General features: G+C 47.0%; 1 protein-coding gene across 10 annotated transcripts in view; it reads right to left on the reverse strand.

The window, feature by feature from the left end:
• The window catches only part of PLEC (plectin), a 278,960-nt gene that overhangs the window by 35,634 nt on the left and 219,446 nt on the right, over positions 1–23,880 (reverse strand). For all 10 annotated transcript variants that reach the window (XM_077493421.1, XM_077493418.1, XM_077493420.1 and 7 more), the window contains 13 exons: positions 17,793–17,908; positions 16,583–16,689; positions 16,372–16,491; positions 14,467–14,562; positions 14,255–14,382; positions 9,044–9,137; positions 7,396–7,550; positions 6,862–7,165; positions 4,650–4,724; positions 4,356–4,517; positions 2,528–2,632; positions 1,671–1,766; positions 1,053–1,178 (listed from right to left, as the gene is read on the reverse strand). In XM_077493421.1, the coding sequence (XP_077349547.1) occupies positions 1,053–1,178; positions 1,671–1,766; positions 2,528–2,632; positions 4,356–4,517; positions 4,650–4,724; positions 6,862–7,165; positions 7,396–7,550; positions 9,044–9,137; positions 14,255–14,382; positions 14,467–14,562; positions 16,372–16,491; positions 16,583–16,689; positions 17,793–17,908 (1,684 nt within the window). The remainder of the gene's footprint in view (positions 1–1,052; positions 1,179–1,670; positions 1,767–2,527; positions 2,633–4,355; positions 4,518–4,649; positions 4,725–6,861; positions 7,166–7,395; positions 7,551–9,043; positions 9,138–14,254; positions 14,383–14,466; positions 14,563–16,371; positions 16,492–16,582; positions 16,690–17,792; positions 17,909–23,880) is intronic.

Consider the following 23,880-nt stretch of genomic DNA (forward strand, 5'->3'; position numbering starts at 1 on the left):
CTCCCACCGAAGCCAGTGATGGGGCACTATTCCTCCCACCGAAGCCAGTGATGGGGCACTATTCCTCCCACCGACGCCAGTGATGGGGCACTATTCCTCCCACCGACGCCAGTGATGGGGCACTATTCCTCCCACCGACGCCAGTGATGGGGCACTATTCCTCCCACCGACGCCAGTGATGGGGCACTATTCCTCCCACCGACGCCAATGACGGGGCACTATTCCTCCCACCGACGCCAATGACGGGGCACTATTCCTCCCACCGACGCCAATGACGGGGCACTATTCCTCCCACCGACGCCAATGACGGGGCACTATTCCTCCCACCGACGCCAATGACGGGGCACTATTCCTCCCACCGACGCCAATGACGGGGCACTATTCCTCCCACCGACGCCAATGATGGGGCACTATTCCTCCCACCGACGCCAATGACGGGGCACCATTCCTCCCACCGACGCCAATGACGGGGCACCATTCCTCCCACCGACGCCAATGACGGGGCACTATTCCTCCCACTGACGCCAATGATGGGGCACTATTCCTCCCACCGACGCCAATGATGGGGCACTATTCCTCTCACAAACATCAACGATGGGGCACTATTCCTCCCACCGACGCCAATGATGGGGCGCTATTCCTCCCTTAAATACCAACAATGGGACATTATCACTACTACAGATGAGGCATGGTTTACTCCCACTGGTGCCAGAGCATTTTCTGTTCCCACTGTCCACAACCTGGACCCCCTAAAGCCTGAAGAACTGGCCCCTTGTTTAGAAAGTTTGGAGACCCCCGTTATTGTCCAAGAATTTGTTAAACAGATCACATTACACTAAGTGCAACACTTCAAAGCCTACAGGACCCCTTCATCAGGCAAGCCTGGCAAAGTGGTCCTGTTGGTGACGTGAGCTCTCAAATTCTTGGACTTTTATATGGATTGATGGTGTGTGGTGACATATAATATATCTCCTATACTCTATACAAGGCTTGATTTCCTCAATAACACACACCAGACATGGACACATACACTGCTACTACTGGATACTCACAATGCTGTCCTGAAGCAGATCTTCCAGCCGGGTCACTGTAATGGAGCGATCACAGGTGTATTTCCTGCGCATGGTATCATTGATCTTCTTCAGATGTTCTTCAGCCTCTTTCACATCTGCAAAGAACTGTGTTGGAAAAAAAAAATCTGGTTAATTCATTAAGAGTCGACTACTTGAATTCTTCCCTTAAAATAGCTCATACGATATTTATTTTAAAAGTCGAATCATTGAAAACATTATTAGGAACACCAAATGATGAAATGATTAATTTCAGTGCCGGTCAGGATGACCATAAGCTCTGAAGGCAATCCATCAACTCGCAGATGGAGGAGATGCAAAAGAGATCTGGGACTAAAAACAGTACAATGCCAAACATGATCTGTGCATCTGAAGTCAGCTCTTCTGGAATGGAAGCAACAAAACTATTCCTTATGGGGCCCCCTTCCCAGCAAGCCCCTTAGAAGCCACATGGGCTGCTATGGTTATAGTTGTGCCAATACCCAAAACTACATGTCACCATTTTGCCCCATCATTACAAAACGATAACTGCATTGCAGAATATCAAATCTCTGTGTAAAGCACAATGGGGGCTCAGAAGCTCAACTGCGGTGACCATACCTGGAAGTAAGCCGTGTTCTCCTTGAGATGAGCTTCAATACAACAGCAAAGCTGCAGCATCCAACTCCACTGTGTCTGCAGAGCAGCCTGGAACGCCTGAAACAAACACAAATAATATGGGTCAGAAGAGACAATATCTATTAATAAGTGAAGAGATGAATGGGAAATGTAGTGATCACTGAAAGCAGAGCTGCCTGGCTTCAGGTGTAAATGGGTCTAATGCAAGTCCGGTAAGTCTTTGTTGAACATGACAAGAAGTTCATGTTCAAAACCAATGCTTTCCAGGGGCTCAAAACTCCCAATCCATGAGGTTCTGAGAAACTTTTACTGGACTTACATTAGGTCTGTGGTGCTCGCATCCTTTTAATATTCTTTGAGGCTACTTGGGGCTTCCCAAGGTTATCCTGGTGGACAGAGAGCTGCCTGTAAAGTTTGCGGTCTGAACCACCGTGCCCATCTCTGGGTCCAACGATTGAAGAATCAGAAGACAAAATAACTAGTTAAGCTATTCTCCGTAAGGGAAAATAGGTCCATCACCTTCGTACACTAGCAAAAAGCCAATGGCTCTTGGATCGGGGCAGGGTTATAAGGGAGACGCCCAGAAGGCATGCTCTCAAAAAGCTTTGCAAGCATCCTATCACATTAAGGTAGCAGCCTATAACTCGGGGTCTATGGATACTCAGCCCTAGTCCTGTACTATAAAATTAGTGACCAATATGAATTATTTCAAAAGTAAGCTCTCCACCACACCTGCTCTGTATTGGGTCATACACTGGGACAGAACATGGTCTAGGACTAAATGAATACAGCCATCATACCCGAATGGAGGAACGGGTATACCCAGCGCAAATACTAACCTCTATGGTGGACCTTCCGGGGTGGTCATCATGAAGGAGTCTGTCTCCAGTGCTCTGGATCTCCTTGATCTTCTTTTCCTTCAGTTCTAGCTCCCGCATCAGTCCCTGAAGAGTAGAGCAATTATTAAAGCAAGGTACTAAATTATATCTGATGTATTTCCTCCATTGTAGCAGATATGATTTGTTATGAATATCTACAGTATGTTCTACACCCATTAACGTGCATCTACAATCAAAAATTTTTTCCTAGTTTTGTAAGGTGTATGGAAAGGTTAAAACGCCTGCCAGGAAATTTTTTTTTTGCCTAATAGTACGCAGACCGTTCCGTGCACTTCATGATCCAAAACATTGGAGGAGAAGTCTCCCAAAATGAAGGAAGTTCCTCGCTTAGTTCCCAGAATAGATGTCTCTATTAAAATATTCACTTTTTTTTTCTATTTTATTCTCCTCCTAGCATTAGCATAGACCCGCCTATTTGCACAGAGCAGCACCGATCCCCCTCTTCTTAGGTCCCCCCTGTCGGTCCTCCTGGCTCCTCCCCCCACAGCAAGCTGCTCACTAAGGGGGCACTCGTATGTGACACACAGAGCATGGCCCAGCCCAACCCCGGCTGTGATTTATAGAAGTGGGGGCCAATGGCTGTCTCATAGCCAATGAGGAGGGCAAGCCACTGCTCTCGTGCACATCACTGGATAGAGATCAGGCCCAGGTAAGTATTAGGTGAGCTAGGGGGATTGGGAGAAGCTACATACAAAGGTTTTTTATCTTCATGCATAGAATGTATGAAGGTAAACAAAAAACCTTCAGCCTTTAGAATCCCTTTAACATTAGCATTTAAATCTGAACTCCAACCTTCCCTTAAGTCTTGCACAGTACAGACTCTTCTCATGTACTGAAGTTAATTACTCTGATTTGTGAGTGTCGCATAGTGTACTTCAGAGGCTGCAGCAAAGCAAGACAAAGCAAGCCTCATTTTCTGGCTGGAGGATGTCCAGCATAGTCTAGATCAGCCATTCTCAACCAGAGTTCCTCCGGAGGTTGCTAGAAGTTTCTTGAGTGATGGTTGATTTACCTCCCTTATGATGGTGCCTACATAGTTTCGGGACCAATGCCACTTTTAAAAAGCCAATAGCAAGACGCCAACGATCTTTAGCTGTCTGAAGGGTGGCATTCTTTCCCACTGGCCAACAAAGTAAGGGAGATAGTCATCCCATTGACGACCACTGCAAGGGAACATTACTTCCCACTGACCACCACCATAAGGAGACATTGCTCCCACTGACCATCTAATTAAGGAACATCCTTCCCACTGCTCCCCGATTACAGTTTTAGAAGGCTTTCCTCTAGATATAAAATAATTTTCAAGGGTTCCTTGGGGGTAAAGGCTGAGAATGGCTGATCTAGCCTTTTTCTCACCAGGCAGACTGTCCCTGGCCTGCCCTTTTCATTCAACAGATTTCAGTTCTTTCAATCATGGAGGCTCAGCATGTGGGGAGTTATTACAGTTACCAGTTTTCAAAATGCTATGAACAGCACCCTGCTGAGTAACTCCTTCCAGCCATGATCTGCCTGCACTGCATAGAGAAGCACAAAAACCCAGTGATGACATGCCTGGGTCTAAAATATGGCATATAACTAAAATGCAAAGGGTTTATTTAAGAATTTCATTAGCATGTGGATGGAGGTGGGGGGCAGGGGTGAACTTCAGCTTTAACAAATCTGTTTTTATGTACAGAAAATAATTATGGCCGATTAATAGCATGCCACCATCTTTGCAGAGCTGAATGCCGATATAACACAGAATACATAAGATAAGAACTGAACTCACAGAGTAGTTGTCCTTCTTGCTTGTCATGTTGGAGTTGCGTTCGCTCCAGTCAAAGTTCACTTCTTCCTCCTCTTTGTCATTCAGCCACATCAGCTCTTTGGTGGCAGCTGCCACAAAGCCGTTGAGGCTCTCCAAGTGGCGGAGCCTTGCCTTGGATGAGTTCTGGAATGAAAGTGTAAAAAAGTGTAGAGATCAGCACAAGAACCGGTAAAATAATTAAAAGCTGCAATGTATTTACCACCCCGGAATTGGACACATCGCAGCCTATCAGGGCAGCACAGAAGAGACTCTTACCAGGAGCTTGGCGTAATGCAAGTCCAGTTTTCCCAGATAATCCTGATAGGCTCCCCGACCACCCGGTATCTGACCCTGAGAAAGAAAAACAAGAGCTTGGTTATATGGAGTCTGGACTTTGTAATATAAATGTATCTGGTGTCAGAGGGTATCTTCTTCTACATTGTTGTAACCACTTATGAAGGTAACTCCATCATAGTAAAAATGATAGAATATGTATAAAAATTAACTCATGGGGGGGCTCAGTTATAGGTCAACACCCCAGCCTCACAGTTGTGCGTTTCTAAACTGCACACCGGAACTTTGAGGAGAACATTTATGACAAGGCTTTGCCATAAATCCTTAGCAAAACTTGAGCTAATTATTATACAGGATTTATATAGCGCTGACAGTTTACGCAGCGCTTTACAACATTAGGGTAGACATTATAATACAATTCAAGACAGGGGGAATCAGAGGGCCCTGCTCGTTAGAGCTTACAATCTAATAAGGCTTTATGATGCCTCTGCCTTCATTCCAAGTTGACTCGTGCTTTTTGTTAAATATCCAGACACAGACAGAAGGATTTTAATCTGACCATCTTGTTACCGACTTGTGATTTTTGGGGAAATGAGGGCGGCCGTGACTCTGGCACCATTTCCCCATTCACAGTTTGGGGGCTTTGTCAGACCTCACTATCATACCCTGTTTCCCCGATAGTAAGACACCCCCGATTGTAAGACGTATCTGGAGTTTCAGAGGGGTCGGCTAATATAAGCCATACCCCGAAAGTAAGACATATGTCTTACTTTCGGGGAAACACGGGGGTATTGCCGCCTCCCTCTCATCTAGCTGCGCGCCGCCTCCTGCCCACGTCCGCACCGTCCCCCTCTCCATACGTCGCTGCGTCTGCCATTTCCCTCTGATCTTAATGAGCGCCGCCTCCTACCCACGCCTGAGCCGTCCCCCTCTCCATACGTCACCGCGCCGTCCCCTGCACTTGTCACTGCCGCCTCCTGCTTAAAATACGGTAATGCACACAGTATTAATCATACATCAGTAAAACATACACACTGGCATACTGGGGTATCATCTGCTGTATGTAACCCAGTGGGTATCAGCAGGTGTCACACTGGATTAAATACAGCAGGTGGTACTGTATCACACATAAATCTGTTTTATCTTCCAGTATTCCACTGTTCGTTCTTACCATTTTTCATTGTTTTACATGTTATGCAATGTTGTAACAAGACATTCTTGGCACTTCCTTTTATAAAACTGTTTTGTGGTGAATACAATACTGTTCAGGTTGTTAATAAATGTTAATTTTATGGTTAAAACAAAAAATTCGACAATTTTTTTCCAATATAAGACATACCCCGAAAGTAAGACATAGTGGGGCTTTTGGGGATAAAAAGAAAGTAAGACACTGTCTTACTTTCGGGGAAACACGGTAACAGTAATTTATGGGTACATTTTCCTTTTGTTTATTTCACCTACTGGCTAACCCAGGTCAAACCAATAATGCTGCAGGTTATACCGGTTCACGTGCCTTTTATTGCACAATTTTTACAGGTTTTCCCATTTCGTTTATTTGCTTTTGTATCTAATCTACTGTGTTTGCCTTTTCCTTGTTGCATTACAATTACTCAATCTTTTAGCGCAACATTTTCTTTACCCTATAAAACAAGAAATCTGATAAGAATCCATTTGGGAAAAGTTATTTAATGCAATTGTGTTGTAATAAAACAAACTTTCTAAAGTCTAGTTACTGACTCTTAATAACTGCATAATAGCTAATATTTTGAATTCTTCATTTTATTTTTGTATAGTGCATTGAAAAGTTGGACTTTTATGGATTTGGCCTGACTGGGGAGATTTCCCTTCACTCCTGGTTATGGAAACCACACAAGAAGTGCGGAGAGTTGTCCCCATTGGGACACAGACAGCAAGTTTCCTTTGGTGTTCCACTTTGAATATGATCTTTTAAATTGTAAATTTTTTTAAATTGGCATTAAAACAAAAATGTATTAAAAAAAAAAAAAAAAAAAAAGTCTCAGAATCAGCATGGGCAGAGCCATACAAATCCTTTTTATGGCAACATATACCTCTGACTGTTAGTTATCTCTGTCTATCAATAAAGGAATAGATTCCCATAAAATAAATAGAATAAGGTGGTTGAAGTCAGGACAGGCCTACAGGAAGGTAGGTGTCCTTGGTGTCAGGTGCTCACCTCATCAGCCCGCGCTCGCTCAATCTTGGCCCGGAACTCGTTGATGGACTGGTGGAGGCCACGATGGCTTCCCAGCTGAGACTCCACAGTGGGCAGGTCCGATCCCCACTCTGCCGTATTAATACGTTTCTGGTTCTCTTCTACCCAGCCCAGTAGATCCTGGAAGTAACGCAGGGTGACGTCCATTTCGGAGGACTGGGAGACATGGGTCACTTGGGTGATGACCTGCTGAGTGGCTCCAGACTTAATGCGCAGGTTGTACTCTGTGCGGATGGCCACCAGTCGCTCGTGGAGGCGGTAAACCCTGTCGGTGAAAACAATAAAACTATAAAAGCGCAAGGCTATGCAATGTAATGCGATGGATGTAAGCACTTCTGCGGCTTTACAGTGATAGACCCGATCAGTGGAATATGGTGGGAATAAGCTCCAATAGCTACCTTTACATACTATTTATAGATCTTCTCAGATGGGTCAATTAGTCTATAATAACAATACTACTACGACAAGGAAATATACAATTCATCAATACCGTACCTGCGGTACATCTGCTCGCCCTGTGGATGGCGCCCATCTTTAAGAGCTTGTACATCATTGAATAGGACCCGAATCATGGTGTCTGCCTTGTCCAGATCTCTCTCAATGTCTCCAGCTCTCTGTGGTGGTTTCCCAGAATTTAGTAGGCGCATATTCTACAAAAGAAGGAGTGATAAGTACGCTGATTATTAAAAAGATATTTATTTTGTCTGCTGTGCTTGGTGCATGGAACTGCTGGTACTCACATGCCTTTAAAAGGGTATCTGAAAAGCTAAATACATCCCAGATCCAGTTACTATGCAAGGCATAAGCCTCCAAAAGAACCTCCTTTATGTGATGCAAATCCTGCATTTGTGTCTCACATGCTCCCCCTTCTCAGACACTGCAGCTCATAGTGGGAGGATTTCAGCAACAGAGACAGAGCTGTTCCATCCAGAATACAGTGGTTGGGACTGGGTGTGGCCAGGTACTGATTGACAAACTATAGGCTTGTAAATTAGCAGGGGCATTACTGATAGCCATGCCCCCTACATCATCTTACCAGCCAACTGTAGTGCAAGCAAGCACCGCCTACATGAGTGACAACTCTGTTCTGAATTCAGGAGCAGTGCAGCATCGTTGTCACTGCATTACAGGAAGCTGCATTATGTGGACTTCCCTGGCAAGATCAACAGGTATTTGTGGGACTTTGCACAGGAGCCAAGACAATTGCAAGTTCAAATGCACTTATAATAAAGTTACATAGTTGGTAAGGTTGAATAAGGACACCAGTCCATCCGTGTTTACAATTCCTGTACATGGTGTCTCATTAAAAAGAGTAAGTAAACCCTGATGAGTTTACTTCCTCTTTCATTCCCTGCAAAGGCAAAGCATAATGGACTACTATGCATCGCATAGTAGTCCATTATGTGTCACTTACCTGACACAGGAGCAAGCGAAGTCACCGCTGTCCCCTGTAGTCCGGCGCATCCATCTTCTCGGTGGGGTCTCGCAGCTCCGCCGCTGTCATTCGGCGAAGCCGTGATGACTTCACTCCCGCGCATGCGCACGGGAGCCGAGACGCGCGGCATCTTCGTCATCGACGATGCCACGCTCAGTGCGCGCCGCTGTCTACGGCGCATGCGCCGTAGACAGCGGTGCCTGTCTTCAGGCAAATATCTCCTAAACCGTATAGGTTTGGGAGATATTTCTTGGACCTACAGGTAAGCCTTAATCTAGGCTTACCTGTAGGTCAAAGTGGTTTGTAAGGGTTTACAACCACTTTAAGATGCTCATGTATTATATATTTATTTAAAGGTACCCATATAGCGCCATCAATTTTTACACAGCGCTCCACACATACATCGCACACTCACATCGGTCCCTACCCTCAAGAAGCCCACAATCCAAGGTCCCCAACTCATTCATATACTAGGGCCAATTTTTGTCCAGAAGCCAATTAACCTCCCAGCATGTCTTTGGAGTACTTTATTGATTTATTTTTTAATAGGAGTCCACAGTTCTACGTTAATTTTGCATACTCTCAGGTTTGGTTTCATCCATTCCAAAGTCAAAAAAGGTTGTGCCATCTGAGATAATCTGATTAAATGCACAGGAAATGTTTGCACCACATTTGGTGGTCCTGGTAAGACGTCCCCCATGAACTCACCGTTTGGAGCAGAGCATCAGCCTGGTTGAGCTGTTCCTCGCACAGTCCCGACTCCATCTGCAGTTTGCTGACAATGCGCTGCAGGCGCTCCAACCTGTCCGGCAGAAACATCAGTTGAAGATATTAAAATATATAAACAAACAATCTGCTTATACATTTGCTTTGCATTATGCAAATAAACCTACAGATACACCGAGTCGCATGGGTCATTCTGTATCAAACATCTGCATAAGCTGCAAGCCTCGCTCTGTATTTTCTATGGGATTTGTAATGGAGTATATAAGTCACAAACCTAAAACCTATATGCGTGAGCACCCAGGAAGATTATCTCGTGTCCTGCTCATAGGCCCACCAGAGGATCTTCTAGTGGGCCTGTTCCTCAAATACAGGGTTTCTGCCATAGGCTACATATGACAGCTCACTAGGCTGGGAGATACAAAGCCTGGCATGAGCCCGTCTGGGTCTGTAGCCAACCCCCCTCCATGAGGTTTTAGAGGGGGCCTGTCTGACGTTTAGGCATTGCCTCTTCTCCTAGCATTGGCATAGACCCGCCTAAAGCTGCACAGAGTTAAATGTTAAAGAAGCCCACTGCCTGCCCTCTTCCTCCTTCTAGTGGAACTACGAGCTGCAGAAGAGATGAATGCAAAACCCCTGCATTTCGAATTATGGAGGAATTGGGGCTGAGGTGGGATCTGAAGCTGCAGGAATCGTAATGTCACAAGAATGTTTCCTAATTCTAACCACCGACATAGGGGCATTCTGCCCACTGACCCCCCAATGTAAGGGGCATGCTTCCCACTGACCCCCAATGTAAGGGGCATGCTTCCCACTGACCCCCTAATGTAAGGGGCATGCTTCCCACTGACCCCCTAATGTAAGGGGCATGCTTCCCACTGACCCCCTAATGTAAGGGGCATGCTTCCCACTGACCCCCTAATGTAAGGGGCATGCTTCCCACTGACCCCCTAATGTAAGGGGCATGCTTCCCAGTGACCCCCTAATGTAAGGGGCATCCTTTCCAGTGAACCCCTAATGTAAGGGGCATTCTTTCCAGTGAACCCCTAATGTAAGGGGCATTCTTTCCAGTGAACCCCTAATGTAAGGGGCATTCTTCCCATTGACCCCCCAATGCAAGGGGCATTCTTCCCATTGACCCCCTAATGCAAGGGGCATTCTTCCCATTGACCCCCTAATGCAAGGGGCATTCTTCCCATTGACCCCCTAATGCAAGGGGCATTCTTCCCATTGACCCCCAATGTAAAGAGTATTTTTCCCACTGACCGTCAATGTATGGGGCATTCTTCCAACTTTCCCCCAAAAGTAAAGCGCATTCTTCCCACTGACCCCCAAATGTAATTGGGCATTCTTCCCATTGACCCCCAAAAGTATAGAGCATTTTTCCCACTGACCTCCAAAAGTAAAGAGCATTTTTCCCACTGAACCCCAAATGTAAAGAGCATTTTTCCCACTGAACCCCAAATGTAAGGAGCATTCTTCCACTGACTTCTATGCTAATATTCCATGAGCTGTCTCCCCGAGACTTGAAATTTATTTTTTATTTAAATTGTTAAAAATTTCTCCATTTTTAAAAAGGTTGAGAAAGGCTGCTGTAATGTATTACCGCAGCTCCAAGTGCAATGATAATAGGCAGAAACGTACATCGGCTCTCCACATTTGTAACATCGCTTTTGGTGCGAACAAATTGGTGCAATCAGTTCCAAGAGCGGCGTTGTAAAAGATAATGAAACATTTGCCTGCCGTTTTCCTGATCTGTGAATTTAATCCGCCTCTCCCTTATTATAAACTACACAAGACAATCCTCAACAAATATCAGAGCTCTGACACAATGCAGGCGGATACAACGCATGACGGATACACCGCATCTGCAGAGTGAAGGTGAATGGTAGCCAGTTACAATACAGATTTAGAAAAGAATAGAATGTCATCTGCTTTCATGCTATGCGGGATAGGAAGTGATGCTCTGCAGGCCCCACCCCCTTTGAAGAAGTGCTCACCTATCCGAAGCATGCGTTCCCTCCAGTCATAGCTCCAGGTCCTCGTACAGCTGCAGATGTGCAGTGCAGCGAGCCAGCAGCACCGTCGCCCCCCACCCCCCCCCCTCCTCCTCCTCCGTCCCGCTCCGCCTTCGCTCAAATCTGACAGGCTGGAACCAATTACTGCGTGACTCACCCAACTTTAATCTCCGCAACAACTTTTTCCGTTCACTCTCATAACTGCTTTTCTATGACTCTGAAAAAAACAGGAGGCTAGACAACGTATCCCTCTGTCCTCCGAATAATTCAATTATATCTATAAAAGTCGCATTATAGCCGCAGTAAAAGGCGGCGATTCCGAGCAGCGAGCTGACAAACTCTGCTAACTGGTTAAACAATAGACTGATGTGGACAACGAGTGGCTCTCCTCTCACTTTCTCTGCCAGTTGTAAGACGAGTTCCCCAGAATGAGGTGAGTCATAGAGGAAGTCTCCCGCCTCAGCCGCTACACCGTACCCAACGTCACTAAAATCGCCAACCTGGCCCCCGTTACCAACACAAACACTGGTTACTGCGGAGGGAGGTGCGCGCAAACCGATACTTTTTTTTTTTTTTTGTTTGTGCAGCTCTATGCAAAGTCACCCAGAATAAACTTTTCTTGCGTATACAGTGCGATTTCATGTGGTCGCCGATTCCTTTATAGTTACCCAAAGTCCTCAACCGCAAGTCTACTTCTCTACGTACAAAGCTACAGAAAGCTCTCAACACTTCTCTGAAGCTTTACATAAAGATGGATCTAGAACATTGGTCTTCAAACTGTGGCTCAGGGGCCAGATGAGAGCCTTTGTTTGTTTTTATGTGGCCCTTGGGGCACCATTCTTCTATTCCTCCCAGTAAAACCAATGATGGGGCATTTTCAACTCAAACTAGCCACAATCCGTCCCCCCCCCCCCCCCCATGAAGCCTGAAGGACAGTAAACTGGCCCTTTGCTTAGTAAGTTTGGAGACCCCCTGCCCTAGAAGATTTCCAAGTATATAGGCCGATAATGTACAATGATCCCAATTCAATTCCAACCCTATACAGAAAGTGTGGGAAGGTCCGTCTACACTGCAGGACCTTTAGCCAGTTCCTACACACTGGGTAACCTTGGCACAAATCCTATTAAATCATCTTTATCCACATCATTATATCAAAGATTCCTCAACATCGAGGCACCGAGAAAGACCCCTTCACACACCAAACCAGGCTCATTCCCCAGTACGGACAGATACACTATCCACAATCACTATGGTAGCCAACTAAACAAATTGGACAACCAGTATTAACGGCACAGCCTCCATATGTTGGTCACAATCAAATCTTTGCAAGAACCAGTTTACTACAGTTGTATGGAGCTCAGAGGTTGAATAATCCAGGTTTTTCTTTCCTTCAGAAGGAGTTCAGAATGTGTGCACCAAAAGCTACTAGGGCTTTCCATTAAATGTGTCAGGTGGGTTGTAAAGAAGGAACCTGATGGATCTCCTCTTCACTTGTACCTGGAGCATTATGTGGGAACCTCACAGGTCTCTTATTCACCTGTGTCCAGAACTCTATATAGCAGGGGATCTCAAACTGGTGGCTCTCTAGCTGTTGTGAAACAAGTTTCATCATGCCTCTGCCTGTAGGAGTCATGCTTGTAACGGTCAGCCTTGCAATGCTTAATGAGACGTGTCGTTTCGCAACAGCTGGATGGCCGCCAGTTTGCGACCCCTGCTGTATAAGAAGCCTTTCTCCTGCATCTGGAGCTCCATAAAGAAATTGCACAGGTCTCATTCTCCTCATCTGGGGCTTTATGTAGGAACCTCACAGGTCTCCTCTTCTGTATCTGGGGCGCTGCATAGGAACCTCACAGGTCTCCTCTCCTCCTGTGTCCAGAGGTCTATAGGAACCTCACGGGTCTCCTCTTCTGTATCTGGGGCGCTGCATAGGAACCTCACAGGTCTCCTCTTCTGTATCTGGGGCGCTGCATAGGAACCTCACAGGTCTCCTCTTCTGTATCTGGGGCGCTGCATAGGAACCTCACAGGTCTCCTCTTCTGTATCTGGGGCGCTGCATAGGAACCCCACAGGTCTCCTCTTCTGTATCTGTTGCGCTGCATAGGAACCTCACAGGTCTCCTCTTCTGTATCTGGGGCGCTGCATAGGAACCTCACAGGTCTCCTCTTCTGTATCTGGGGCACTGCATAGGAACCTCACAGGTCTCCTCTTCTGTATCTGGGGCACTGCATAGGAACCTCACAGGTCTCCTCTCCTCCTGTGTCCAGAGGTCTATAGGAACCTCACGGGTCTCCTCTTCTGTATCTGGGGAGCTGCATAGGAACCTCACAGGTCTCCTCTTCTGTATCTGGGGCGCTGCATAGGAACCTCACAGGTCTCCTCTTCTGTATCTGGGGTGCTGCATAGGAACCTCACAGGTCTCCTCTTCTGTATCTGGGGCACTGCATAGGAACCTCACAGGTCTCCTCTTCTGTATCTGGGGCACTGCATAGGAACCTCACAGGTCTCCTCTCCTCCTGTGTCCAGAGGTCTATAGGAACCTCACGGGTCTCCTCTTCTGTATCTGGGGCGCTGCATAGGAACCCCACAGGTCTCCTCTTCTGTATCTGGGGCGCTGCATAGGAACCTCACAGGTCTCCTCTTCTGTATCTGGGGTGCTGCATAGGAACCTCACAGGTCTCCTCTTCTGTATCTGGGGCACTGCATAGGAACCTCACAGGTCTCCTCTCCTCCTGTGTCCAGAGGTCTATAGGAACCTCACGGGTCTCCTCTTCTGTATCTGGGGCACTGCATAGGAACCTCACAGGTCTCCTCTCTTCCCGTGTCCAGAGGTTTATAGGAACGTCCCAGGTCTCCTCTTCTCCTGTGCCCAGAGGTCTATAGGAACGTCCCAGGTCTCCTCTTCTCCTCCGTCTAGAGCTCTATATAGGGACCTTACGGGTCTCATCTTCTCCTACATCTGGGGCTCTATAGAGGAACCTCTCAGGTCTCCTCTTCTCCTGTGTTTGTAGCTCTATATAGGAACCTTACAGATGTACTAAACAACATTTTATTCTCCCCTCCAAAATAAATATTTTTTAAGTATTGCAAGGGAAAAGTATTTCACAATGTGGAATATATTGGCATTACAGGTTTTATAAAAACTATAGAAATACAAAAAAATAATTGCTGATCCTTTTACCTCTCCAATTCTATCCGCAGCAGTTTCTCCCTCTCCAGGATGGACACGTGTAGTTTCCCCCATTCCTTCTCTACATCCAGTGGGTGATACCCGGGAGGCACCTTGAGCTGCCCAGCCTTCACAGCACCCTGAGGTCAGAGGGCAAGAGGGTCACACACAGAAAAATTTACAATAGAATGAAGAATAAAGAAGGATTGTTGCAGTCTACTCACCTCCAGAGACTGATACTGAAGCTTGGACTGGTTCTTATCTGCCTCTTTACTGGGGAGATCTGTCTCTTTAAATTTCAGGAACTGACGCCACAGGATCTGCAGAGGACAGGAAAGGGTTACTAGGAATGGGAGCCCAGCACACAGGACATGCAATGGGTGACAAGAGGCCGTGTGGAGGAAATGTCCCTTTATATGGGAAGCTGCATACTATGTCTTCCATCCTATGGAAATGGGCAGATGATGCTTAGAAAATGGAGAAAAAATAATGACTGCGCTTCCCATGACAGCCAATCACGGCTCAGACCCCAGAAAAGAATCTATAGCGAATTTATTTCTGTGTCCTTGCTGAGAGGAGGACATTCCCAGAGACGGCATGTCACATGGATCCGATCCGCATAGTATCATATGACACAGACTGCACTGTCCAATCTGATCCCATGACACAGATCCATATGAGAAGACCGAAACTGTTAAACCGCACAACCATCCGCTGTAACCCCTTCTGTGCCATCTCCTAGAATACCCCACTGTAACCCCTTCTGTGCCATCTCCTAGAAAACCCCACTGTAACCCTTTCTGTGCCATCTCCTAGAATACCCCACTGCAACCCCTTCTGTGCCATCTCCTAGAATACCCCACTGCAACCCCTTCTGTGCCATCTCCTAGAATACCCCACTGCAACCCCTTCTGTGCCATCTCCTAGAATACCCCACTGTAACCCCTTTGTGCCATCTCCTAGAATACCCCACTGTAACCCCTTCTGTGCCATCTCCTAGAATACCCAACTGTAACCCCCTTCTGTGCCATCTCCTAGAATACCCCCCTTCTGTGGCAGACACTTCTACCCTAATGCAAACCCTTTGTTTACCAGACTCTTCTACGCTGCTGTAACCCCTTGTTTGCCAGATTTCTCTTACCCCACTGTAACCCTTTGTGTGCCAGACTCTTCTGCCTTGCTGTAATCCCTTCTGTGCCAGGCTCCTCTTCTATCCCACTGTAACCCCTTGTTTACCAGACCCCTCTTCTATGCCACTGTAACCCCTTCTGTACCAGACTCCTCTTCTACCCTGCTGTAACCCGTTGTTTGCCAGACCCCCCCTTTTATTCCACTGTAACCCCCCTTCTGTGCCAGACTTTTACCCCACTGTAACCCCTTCTGTGCTAGACCCCTCTTCTACCCCACTGTAACCCCTTCTGTGCCAGACTTCTACTCCGCTGTAACCCCTTCTGTGCCAGACCCCACTTCTACCCCACTGTAGCCCCTTCTGTTTAGGACTACACTTCTGCCTCACTTTAACCCCTTTGTGTGCCAGACTCCTCTTCTCCATCGGTACCCCTAATGTGCCACACTACTTTACTACCCTATTGTAACCCCTGTCTGTGCCAGACATTTCTACCCTTTCTGTGCCAGACTATTCTACCCTGCTGTAACTCTTTTCAGACTCTTTTCAGACTTCTACCTTCCTATAACCCCTTCTTTTTCAGACTCTTCAACCCCACTGTAATCCCTTCTACCTCACAGCAACCCCTTTGGGTGCCAGACTTCTCTTCTATTCTGCTGTAACCCCTTCCGTGCCAGACTCTTCCACGCCATAACCCCTTCTGTCCCAGACTCTTCTACCACGCCGTAACCCCTTCTGTCCCAGACTCTTCTACCACGCCGTAACCCCTTCTGTCCCAGACTCTTCTACCACGCCTTAACCTCTTCCGTCCCAGACTCTGCCTTTGTTGTAACTCTTCCTGTGTCAAACCTTGTCTGGAGTTGGGCTGGGAAATCAGGTCACTTTTTTTTAACCTATAGACTTTGCGCGATAGCGACGCTCCCTTCCCACATCCCTGTCTGTCCGCGAGAAGCAGCGATCGCCAGGACCATCCTGAGGTTTTGTCGTCTGTCAGTCCACATACCTCAATCTCCTCATAGCTGGCTGGGAATCTCTTCTCCTCGAAGATGACGGTGTAGTGTCTGATCCATTGCAGCAACATAGTGACCCTCTCGTAGTATTCATGCCACCGCAGCTCCAACTCCTGGAAGGGGAGACACCACATTTAACCCAACAGATCGCTGACAGCACCGGATAACACCCCTCCCCCCACCCCCAATATCCTGGGCACTCACGTTGGCTCTCACCCCGTCCTGTACATCAGGGACTCTGGGCATGGCATCATACAGGGAAGACACATATGTAATGATTGATTTTTCATCTGGCTGGGGAACGTCAACATCTGGAAAGACAAAAAACTGCTTATCAGTATGAAAGACAAGACTTAGAACAAAGACAACGAATGTATACTATCTAGGCACATACAGCATACAAAATGTACACTATATGTAGAATATGGGATAATATGGGGTATGCTAGTTGCTTTGTTGGCAATATAATATACCTTAAAGGGGTGTTACATCCAATACTTTGTTAATGCTTTTGTTGTTAGCACCACAGGGAAAGCCATTGTTTTATGCCCATTACTTCACTTTCGGATTAATAAAGTGTGATTAAGATTTCACATAGAAGTCTATGGAAAAGCTTGCTTGAAGCCCCACCAAAGCCCCCCAAAGTCTCCCAACAAAGTCCCCCACCAAAGACCCAATGTTGGGTGTGAAACGCGTTAGCTGTATCTGTGGTTCACCATCAATTTCTGTATGGTTTATTGTTTTTACAACATGGAATAAAAGGCGATTCCATCAGAGTGCGGCCATCCAGCCTTCTTTTCTTCTGTGAACCCTGTATGCTACTTGTACCTGTGAGTACCCCAGACTGAGGTCAGACCTCCAGGAGTCACCCTCTGCCTCTCATTTCCCAGATGCACCTCTGTCTGCACCTCCTGCTCCTTTCCCTCCATGGATCCAGCAGACCCCCCCCCCTTTTATAGATTCCCCAGGACAATTTACCCATCACCCAGACCACCTCACTGGTGGCTGCAGGCCATCAGGCACCCAGAGTATGAGTCCCTGCACCCCCCTGTCCGCCTTTGCTGTGTCCTGTTGTCATTTTCTGTACTGGTAACCCGTGCTGTGCCATATTACTGCCCAGAGGATCACCATCCTTGCTATGCCATATGGCATCTATCAGTGCTGTGATACATTATTGCCTTGTAGATCCTTTCTCTAAATTTGTTCTATTGCCACCCCTCCTGTACACTCAAGTTCCCAAATTAATGCCTGCACGTTGGGTTCCACGTGATGCACCCGTGTGCCCTCCTAGTACATCACACAGATCGTTTTTTGTAATATGGACAGCTTAGCATAAAAATGTCAATTGCAGCAACACAACCATTGTGTTATATGGAGACTCCTCATATCAGAGCACTTAGGATGAAGGACTCACCCTCCGGGTCCAGCAGTCTGGTGACACCCAGATCCTTCTCAGCTATGGTGAAGGCCTGATCCAGGTTCTGCAGGTTGGTCTGTCGGTACACCCTGTTCATATCGATCAGCATGGGTCTGCGGGAAGAAAGAAAGAAAAAGGCCCCGTCACTCGCCTTGTAGATATAGAGAAAACCTAAGATCCCATAGAACTCCTGAATTCTGCACTCCACAAACCGGAACTAAAGGATTTGAAAAAAAAAGTTCTGAACAAAATTTCAATTTAATGATCCAATCATATGCAGAGTAAAGAAGTAAACTGGACTTTGTTTGCAAAAACTTCAAACAGTACCGGGCACCGGATGACTCTTTGCCATCACCAGCTACGGGTGCCAAGCCCCAATATAGAACGTGCCCCCTCCTTGTTATAGCCCCAAAGTGCAGGCTACACATGGCTATAGAGATGCACGATTAATCGTTAAGAATTGTTATCACGATTTTTTTCCCCTTGCGATCTTGACAAAGCATTTCCCGATTCTTTCTATGCAGAGAATTCTCTCTGCTCTGCTGAAGCCACAGCCTCAAATGAAAGGAAAAAAAAAAAAAACAATAAAAACAGGTAGTCTGCCAAGAATCACAACATTCTTTAGCAGTGGAAGTTAAGTATAAACATTGTAACGATTTGTCCTTTAGATCAAAAGGAATACACTTTAGTGTGTAGATGAGGAAGTTTAACCACTTAAACACTAAACCTTTTTCTGACATTTGTTGGTTTCAAGTTAAAATATTTTTTTTTGGGCTAGAAAATTACTTAGAAGCCCCAAACATTATATATTTATATATTTTTTTTTAGTAGAGGCTCTAGAGAATAAAATGGTGGTTGTTGCAATATTTTATGTCACACTTTATTTGCACAGCAGTTGTTCAAATGCAATTTTTTGGGAAAAAAAAAATGACACTTTACAGAGCACTGCGCCCTGGACCCGCCCTGTTGTGTGACATTAGCAAATTAATAATCACTATTGTCTTCCTGATTCCTGAGGCCTGATTGGCTGAGAGGAGAAGCAATTCTATTGGCTGCCAAGGAGGAGGGAAGGAGGGAGGGATGCAGGGGAGCCGCCGTGAAGCCAAGGAAAAGGGAGGAAATGCTGTGGAAGCCACCGAGGCAGAATCGCTGCCCGTGACCTAGCTGGGGTAAGTACGGGGAAGGTGGGCTGACAATCAATCGACCCGGGGGGAGGGTGGTGACTGGTTGTTTTGTTTACTGCCCCCCCCCCCTCAAAAAAAATAGAGCACCACCCGCCACTGGCTATAACCCATCAGGTTTTTTTTTTTTCGCCAGCTGCGTCCCATTGGGGAGGTTTCCCTTCACTTCCTGTCCCATAGCCAAACAGGAAGTGAGAGCAAATCCCTACAAGTTAAGGGAATCCCTTGGGCCCCCCTCCTCAGGTCACCAGAACTAGAGTCCCCATTAGATGATTTCCCCTCTATTACTTTTCTGGGATTCTTTTTTTTTTTTTTCCAATAATGGTAAACAAATAGAGAGGCAGAATCCCACCCCCCCCCCCCCCCCCAGACAGCCATAAAAATTATCAGGGGTTCTAATCCCTCTCCACTCTATCCAGAACTAACAAAAAAAGTTTTGATTTAGTTTAGTTTAAGGCCGGTTCAGCAGGTGATTTATTCTTAGTACTTCCCTGTCTATTATTTGCCCAGAGTCCACATAGCAGATTCATGATTGTATTGGGGGGGAAAAAACGGTCCCTGGTGGGCCTTGCTGGTTTTTAGATGTATAATATCAGGAGCGTGCCTAGGTAACAACCTGGTTGCCATAGGAAACAATCAAAAGTCAGTACAACCTTCGGAGGGTGTCCCCGTTGCTATGGCAGTCCGCCCACAATCCGCCACAGAAGCGGAAACATTCAAAAGCCGTTACGACATCTGACTGTTGTCCTGGTTACCATGGCAACCAACTCACAATCCACCAAACAGGAAGTGGAAACATTCACAAGTCAGTGCATTCTCCTGCTGGTGTACTGGTTACCATGGCAACCCACAGTCCATCAAAGAAGAGCAAACAGTCCAGCTGTTGTCCTGGTTACCAAGGGAGAACCCAACCGCAAACCAAAACCCACCACAGCAAGGAGGAAACATTCAAAAGTCAATACGATCTCCGGGTTGGTGTCCCGATTACTATGGCAACCCACCCACAATTCACCAAAGTGATGGAAACATTCAGAAGCCAGTACGATATCGGACTGTTGTCCCGGTTACTGTGGCAACCCCCAAAGGAAAAACAAACATTCTTAAGTCGGTACAATCTCTGGTGGACGGTCCTGTTACCGTGGCAACCCACACACAAGCCACCAAACAAAGCGGCGGAAACATTCACACGACGGTACAATCATTTTCTGGTGTCCAGGTTACCATGGCAACCCAAGAAATAAGGAGGAGGAAACAGTCAACCGTACAATTTCCCGCTGTAGTCTTGGTTACCGTGGCAAGCCAACCACAAACCACCAAGCAAGAAGGAAAAAACATTCAAAAGTCAGTATGATCTCCGGATTCTGTCCCGGGTTCCATGGCAAGCCACCCACAATCCCATCAAACATGAAGCAGAAAAGGCAGTTTCCACAGTAAGGGGGGCAGTGTGTGTGGGAAGGGGGTGTAGCATTAAGAGGGGCAGTCCGGTCCCCCCTAAATGCTGTAAAACTGGCCCTTTGTTTAACAAAATTGGAGACCCCCGGTTTGGAGCAATAAAAACATGACAGGGGTTCTAACCCTTCCATACTTGTTTGGTGAAAAAGTCTTTATTGTCTTTATAAATCTCGAGTATCACAGTGACGGGATTTATGGATTGTTTGGACAGTCGGCCTTCAGATGTCGTTTATAAAATGAGGAAAAAACTGGCGGAAGAGGAAATCCGAAGTAAATGTGTCTGTGTGTGATCTCCATATCTATTCATCAGTGTGACGGGTTTTGGCGTGTCCGGGGATCCCGGGGTAAATATTTGTACAACATCAATGATGGGGAGGAAGTCGGATCGCTGTCAGGTTTATTTCCCAGAGACAGCAATGCGACTTCTACAATGAAATCTCAGCACACCGGTCTAGGACTGCATGGAATCCAATACAAAGTGACACTAAATGATTTCCCTGTGCCCCGCAAATAATCTGAACCCCACCCCTCCCCGCCGTCCTCTAATCTATTCTTCTATTCTTCTTTGTTGTGTTTTTCTGCCTCCTTGTAATGTCCTCTGCGAGCCCCCCAAACCTCTCCTTTTCCCCCTCACTTCCATTTGTATGCACCGTAGTTGCGGTCATGCACACGGCTCTGCGCACTACACACATCGCATCGTTCAGAAGCAAGAGAAGGTGGCTACATTCCTACATGGAGAACAAATGTAGCCACCCTGTAGCAGGAAGTCAGATCATAGCAGTAAAAATTAAAATAAAATAAAAAATACAACAATTAAAAAAATAAATAAATTGGAGATTCAAAGACACAGCTTTATCCAAAACGTGGAGGGGGGTGGAATGGAAATAAAGAAGGGGCGAGAGCAACACAGGACACTTTTCAGATTTAAAGTGGCACTGAAGGCAAAGCTTTATCCAAAAGTGAAAATAAATAAATAAATAAAATGTAAAAAAAAAAAAAAAAAAAAACTGTACATTTTGGTGCGGTGGCCTGGCATATTGAGGGTTAAAGCAGCAGGCGAAGAGGCAATATGCCTGTCAAAATGCTATCTGAAAAGTGATCTACCTGCAGATCCCTTTTCAGAGGGGCAGCAGTGTAGCTGCATGTGGGAATGAGCCCTTTCAAAAATGAATTCACAATGCGCCATTTCCTGCAGATGCTGAGACCAGAAAGTCATCGCTGTCATTTCCCGAAGGATAAAACGCCTGTGCGAGCCGTCATACCTGTTTATATCTATCAATAATTCATTACTCACCCCTCCCCCTGCTGCCTGTATAACAGGAGTGAATCCGATACGGCACACCTATAAAGAGCCCCTGTATGCGGGGCGGGAGACCATCTGACAGGTGTACATATTGGGCACCGACTCTACAAAACCTGATAATATTGCCAGGGATCCGATTTGAAATGAAATCCTCCCTCCGGCCCCCCCCTTCAGTCTTGCACAGTTGTAGCGGCTCCTCTCCTGGACTGAAATGACTTCCTCTGATTTCTCTGCACACTGTGAGCTTCTCACAACGTGCATTAGAAGCTACAGCCAGTCAGATTGAGCCCCGCCTCATTTCCTGGCTGGAGGGGTTGTCCAGCCTCATCTAGCACTTTCCTTCCCAAGCCCTTTCATTCGCTCAATTTGCCTCCGGCCTGCCCCTTTCATTCGCTCAATTTGCCTCCGGCCCGCCCCTTTCATTCACTCAATTTGCCTCCGGCCCGCCCCTTTCATTCACTCAATTTGCCTCCGGCCCGCCCCTTTCATTCACTCAATTTGCCTCCGGCCCGCCCCTTTCATTCACTCAATTTGCCTCCGGCCCGCCCCTTTCATTCACTCAATTTGCCTCCGGCCCGCCCCTTTCACTCACTCAATTTGCCTCCGGCCCGCCCCTTTCACTCACTCAATTTGCCTCCGGCCCGCCCCTTTCACTCACTCAATTTGCCTCCGGCCCGCCCCTTTCACTCACTCAATTTGCCTCCGGCCCGCCCCTTTCACTCACTCAATTTGCCTCCGGCCCGCCCCTTTCACTCACTCAATTTGCCTCCGGCCCGCCCCTTTCACTCACTCAATTTGCCTCCTGCCCGCCCCTTTCACTCACTCAATTTGCCTCCGGCCCGCCCCTTTCACTCACTCAATTTGCCTTTTGCCCCGCCCCTTTCACTCACTCAATTTTCCTTTTGCCCCGCCCCTTTCATTCACTAGTTTTTCCCCTCGCTATGGTTCACATATCTCCATTGGGGCTGTGGAGCAGCTTGCACAGAGCTCCTGTGCGTCTTTAGCTCAGCTTTAGAGCCGAATTAAGGCAAAAATTCGCCCCCCCCCCCGATTGTTCCTGAAACGGAGAACAGGGACGCACCAGACCCCCTGCTGCGAGCCGCAGCCGTCAGAGGTGGGAACCCAGCCTCCAATCACACAGAGGAAACAGGTGTGGGCGTTACCTATGCAAATACAGCCTGCCTGGGAACGCCCACTCCTTCAGACTGACACCAACCCATCAAGGCATTCTGATATTTGCATAACTCCTCCCAAAAGCCCGCCTACTGCTAGCGACAGGACTGAGGACTCCTGAGAAGTACAGAGGGCGGGGCTGTGATGTGATCAGGAAACCATGTACTGCCCCCCTGCTGGCCACGCCCACCAAGCTATGTACAGCCCCCCGCTGGCCACGCCCACCAAGCTATGTACAGCCCCCTGCTGGCCACGCCCACCAAGCTATGTACAGCCCCCTGCTGGCCACGCCCACCAAGCTATGTACAGCCCCCTGCTGGCCACGCCCACCAAGCTATGTACAGCCCCCTGCTGGCCACGCCCACCAAGCTATGTACAGCCCCCTGCTGGCCACGCCCACCAAGCTATGTACAGCCCCCTGCTGGCCCCTCCCACCAGCCACAATCTGCCTGCATTACATTGAGAAGCACAGAGACCCGGTGATGACAGGACTGGGTCTAGAAGAAGGCATGTAATGAAAACTTTATTTTAAAAATGTCCTTAGCATGTTAAAGGGAGAGGGAGGAAACAGCAAAGGCAAAATATAAGTAAAGTAAATGTAAACCCCAACAATGATTTTCTCTTATTTGCTCCCTTTGGGTTTATTAAATATATCCTGTATCCCGTTATACGAGATTCATCTCGTATTTTATTGTAATGGAATTGTATTGTCTGTCTTTATATTGTAAAGCGCTGTGCAAACTGTTGTCACTGTATAAATCCTGAATAATAATAATAATAATAATAATCTGTTCAATAAGTAAAGAGCACTTGTTGATCCTACCAGAAATCCTGTGCACTGAGAACTTCCTGTGCACTGAAATCTGAAGCAGTGTCATCAGCCCTGCCCAGTGGACTACAGAACACCCCCCTCTTCTGTTACCGAGATAAGGGGAGGAGGTGTAGTGCTGCCCTAGGGTGACAGCTCTGCTCCTCC

The sequence above is a fragment of the Lithobates pipiens genome, unplaced genomic scaffold (assembly GCF_037356315.1).
Source record: "Lithobates pipiens isolate NorthernLeopardFrog02 unplaced genomic scaffold, aLitPip1_a1.2 Scaffold_19, whole genome shotgun sequence".
Taxonomy (NCBI): Eukaryota; Metazoa; Chordata; class Amphibia; order Anura; family Ranidae; genus Lithobates; species Lithobates pipiens.